At 59.5% G+C, this 2,500-nt stretch overlaps 1 protein-coding gene across 1 annotated transcript in view; it reads left to right on the top strand.

The window, feature by feature from the left end:
* The window catches only part of prkd2 (protein kinase D2), a 21,695-nt gene that overhangs the window by 10,826 nt on the left and 8,369 nt on the right, over positions 1–2,500 (top strand). Inside the window, exons 8-12 of the mRNA XM_030337373.1 lie at positions 434–511; positions 856–1,171; positions 1,538–1,590; positions 1,674–1,746; positions 2,438–2,500. The exon at positions 2,438–2,500 is cut by the window's right edge and continues 44 nt beyond it. Of these exons, the coding sequence (XP_030193233.1) occupies positions 434–511; positions 856–1,171; positions 1,538–1,590; positions 1,674–1,746; positions 2,438–2,500 (583 nt within the window). The remainder of the gene's footprint in view (positions 1–433; positions 512–855; positions 1,172–1,537; positions 1,591–1,673; positions 1,747–2,437) is intronic.

Raw genomic sequence — 2,500 nt, 5'->3', positions numbered from 1 at the left:
CGTTTTCCTTTTCTCTCTCTTTCTTTCATCTTATTTAAGTGTGTTGTTGCCATGATCTCATTCTGAATGTACTTTTAAATGTGATTCTCCCTGATGCTTTCATTTTCTGCTGCCACTAACTCTCCACCTCTCTCTCTCTCTCTCTCTCTCTCTCTCTCTCTCTCTCTCCATTTTCCCACTTTTCATTTCCTCCATCCTCTTCCAGTTTGTACTCAGCCTGCACCTGCAGCCTTCACTCTTCAGCCTGCAGCCTTCAGCCTTCAGTGTCCTCTTGCCCTCTCGCCACCTCCTAAAATGAGTCCCACATGGTCGCGTGGACCGCTAAACCCTGATAATCCATTCCCCCCTGTTGCTCCTTCCCCCTCCCTCCCTCCCTCCCACCTCCTCCCTCCCTCCCTCCCTCCTCCACCCTAATCCTCCACCCCAATCTCAGAGAAAAAGGCACTTCTGGCGTCTGGACTGTAAGTGCATCATCCTGTTCCAGAACAACACCTCCAACAAATACTACAAGGCAAGTGTCTCTTGATCTCTGTTCCTCTGTTACCGTTCTGCTCTGTTCTGGGGTCAGGGGTCGGACCCAGGGTTCTCTGGGGTCAGGGGTCGGACCCAGGGTTCTCTGGGGTCAGGGGTCGGACCCAGGGTTCTGGGGTCAGGGGTCGGACCCAGGGTTCTGGGGTCAGGGGTCGGACCCAGGGTTCTCTGGGGTCAGGGGTCAGACCCAGGGTTCTCTGGGGTCAGGGGTCAGACCCAGGGTTCTCTGGGGTCAGGGGTCGGACCCAGGGTTCTCTGGGGTCAGGGGTCGCAGCCCTGACCCCAGCGGATGGTCTGATGGTGTGTGTTGCCCGCCCCCCCCAGGAGATCCCCCTCTCGGAGGTCCTGGAGGTCTGCCCGGCGGGGGACTTCTCCCTGGTCCCGGCCGGCACCCCCCCCCACTGCTTCGAGCTCATCACCGGCACCATGCGCTACTACGTGGGGGAGGACCCCAACACGCGGGCCCCCCCGCCCCCCGGCCCCGCCCAGGGGCCCCCCCATGCCCCCCCCTCCCCCAGCAACGTGGCGCCCAACAGCGGCGTGGGGCGGGAGGTGGCCCGCGCCTGGGAGGGCGTGATTCGCCAGGCCCTCATGCCCGTCATCTTCCAGGACGCGCCCCCACCCAAAAACACACCGCACAGTAAGACACGGCTAATGAAGGGCTGAATAGACATGAGAGGAGAGGTATGAAGGGGTGAATAGACATGAGAGGAGAGGTATGAAGGGGTGAATAGACATGAGAGGAGAGGTATGAAGGGGTGAATATACATGAGAGGAGAGGTATGAAGGGGTGAATAGACATGAGAGGAGAGGTATGAAGGGGTGAATAGACATGAGAGGAGAGGTATGAAGGGGTGAATAGACGTGAGATCAGATTATTTGTGTTCTCCTCCGGAACGCCCAAAACTGAGGATCACATTAACCCCCACAAAACAAAGTGTGTTGTGATGCTCAGCGGAGCCCAGGCAGCGTCAGGACTCTGATGTTCCTCCTGTCGTCCTCCCAGGGCAGGCGTCCGTGAGCATCTCCGTGTCCAACAGTGTGATCCAGGAGAACGTGGTAGGTGTTTCTGAAGACTGTCTGAGCCCCTGAGTTGGGGATCATTGAAGTTCATCCTGGTGATAACTCTGCTTCTCTCCCAGGACATCGGCATGGTGTACCAGATCTTCGCCGACGAGGTGCTGGGCTCCGGCCAGTTTGGAGTGGTGTACGGAGGTAGGGCCTCACCCAGAGCCCTCCTCTCAGAGGGTTCTGCAGTGCGGAGGTAGGGCCTCACCCAGAGCCCTCCTCTCAGAGGGTTCTGCAGTGCGGAGGTAGGGCCTCAGCCAGAGCCCTCCTCTCAGAGGGTTCTGCAGTGCGGAGGTAGGGCCTCACCCAGAGCCCTCCTCTCAGAGGGTTCTGCAGTGCGGAGGTAGGGCCTCAGCCAGAGCCCTCCTCTCAGAGGGTTCTGCAGTGCGGAGGTAGGGCCTCACCCAGAGCCCTCCTCTCTGAGGGTTCTGCAGTACGGAGGTAGGGCCTCACCCAGAGCCCTCCTCTCAGAGGGTTCTGCTGTACGGAGGTAGTGCCTCACCCAGAGCCCTCCTCTCAGAGGGTTCTGCAGTACGGAGGTAGGGCCTCACCCAGAGCCCTCCTCTCAGAGGGTTCTGCAGTACGGAGGCAGTGCCTCACCCAGAGCCCTCCTCTCAGAGGGTTCTGCAGTACGGAGGTAGGGCCTTACCCAGAGCCCTCCTCTCAGAGGGTTCTGCAGTACGGAGGTAGGGCCTCACCCAGAGCCCTCCTCTCAGAGGGTTCTGCAGTACAGAGGTAGGGCCTCACCCAGAGCCCTCCTCTCAGAGGGTTCTGCAGTACGGAGGTAGGGCCTCACCCAGAGCCCTCTTCTGCAGCCTGATGTCGTTCTGCCCTGCAGGTAAACACCGTAAAACAGGGCGGGACGTGGCGGTGAAGGTGATTGACAAGCTGCGCTTTCCCA

This window comes from Gadus morhua, chromosome 16 (assembly GCF_902167405.1).
Source record: "Gadus morhua chromosome 16, gadMor3.0, whole genome shotgun sequence".
NCBI classification, from domain to species: Eukaryota; Metazoa; Chordata; class Actinopteri; order Gadiformes; family Gadidae; genus Gadus; species Gadus morhua.
This window is presented reverse-complemented; position numbering and strand designations above follow the sequence as displayed.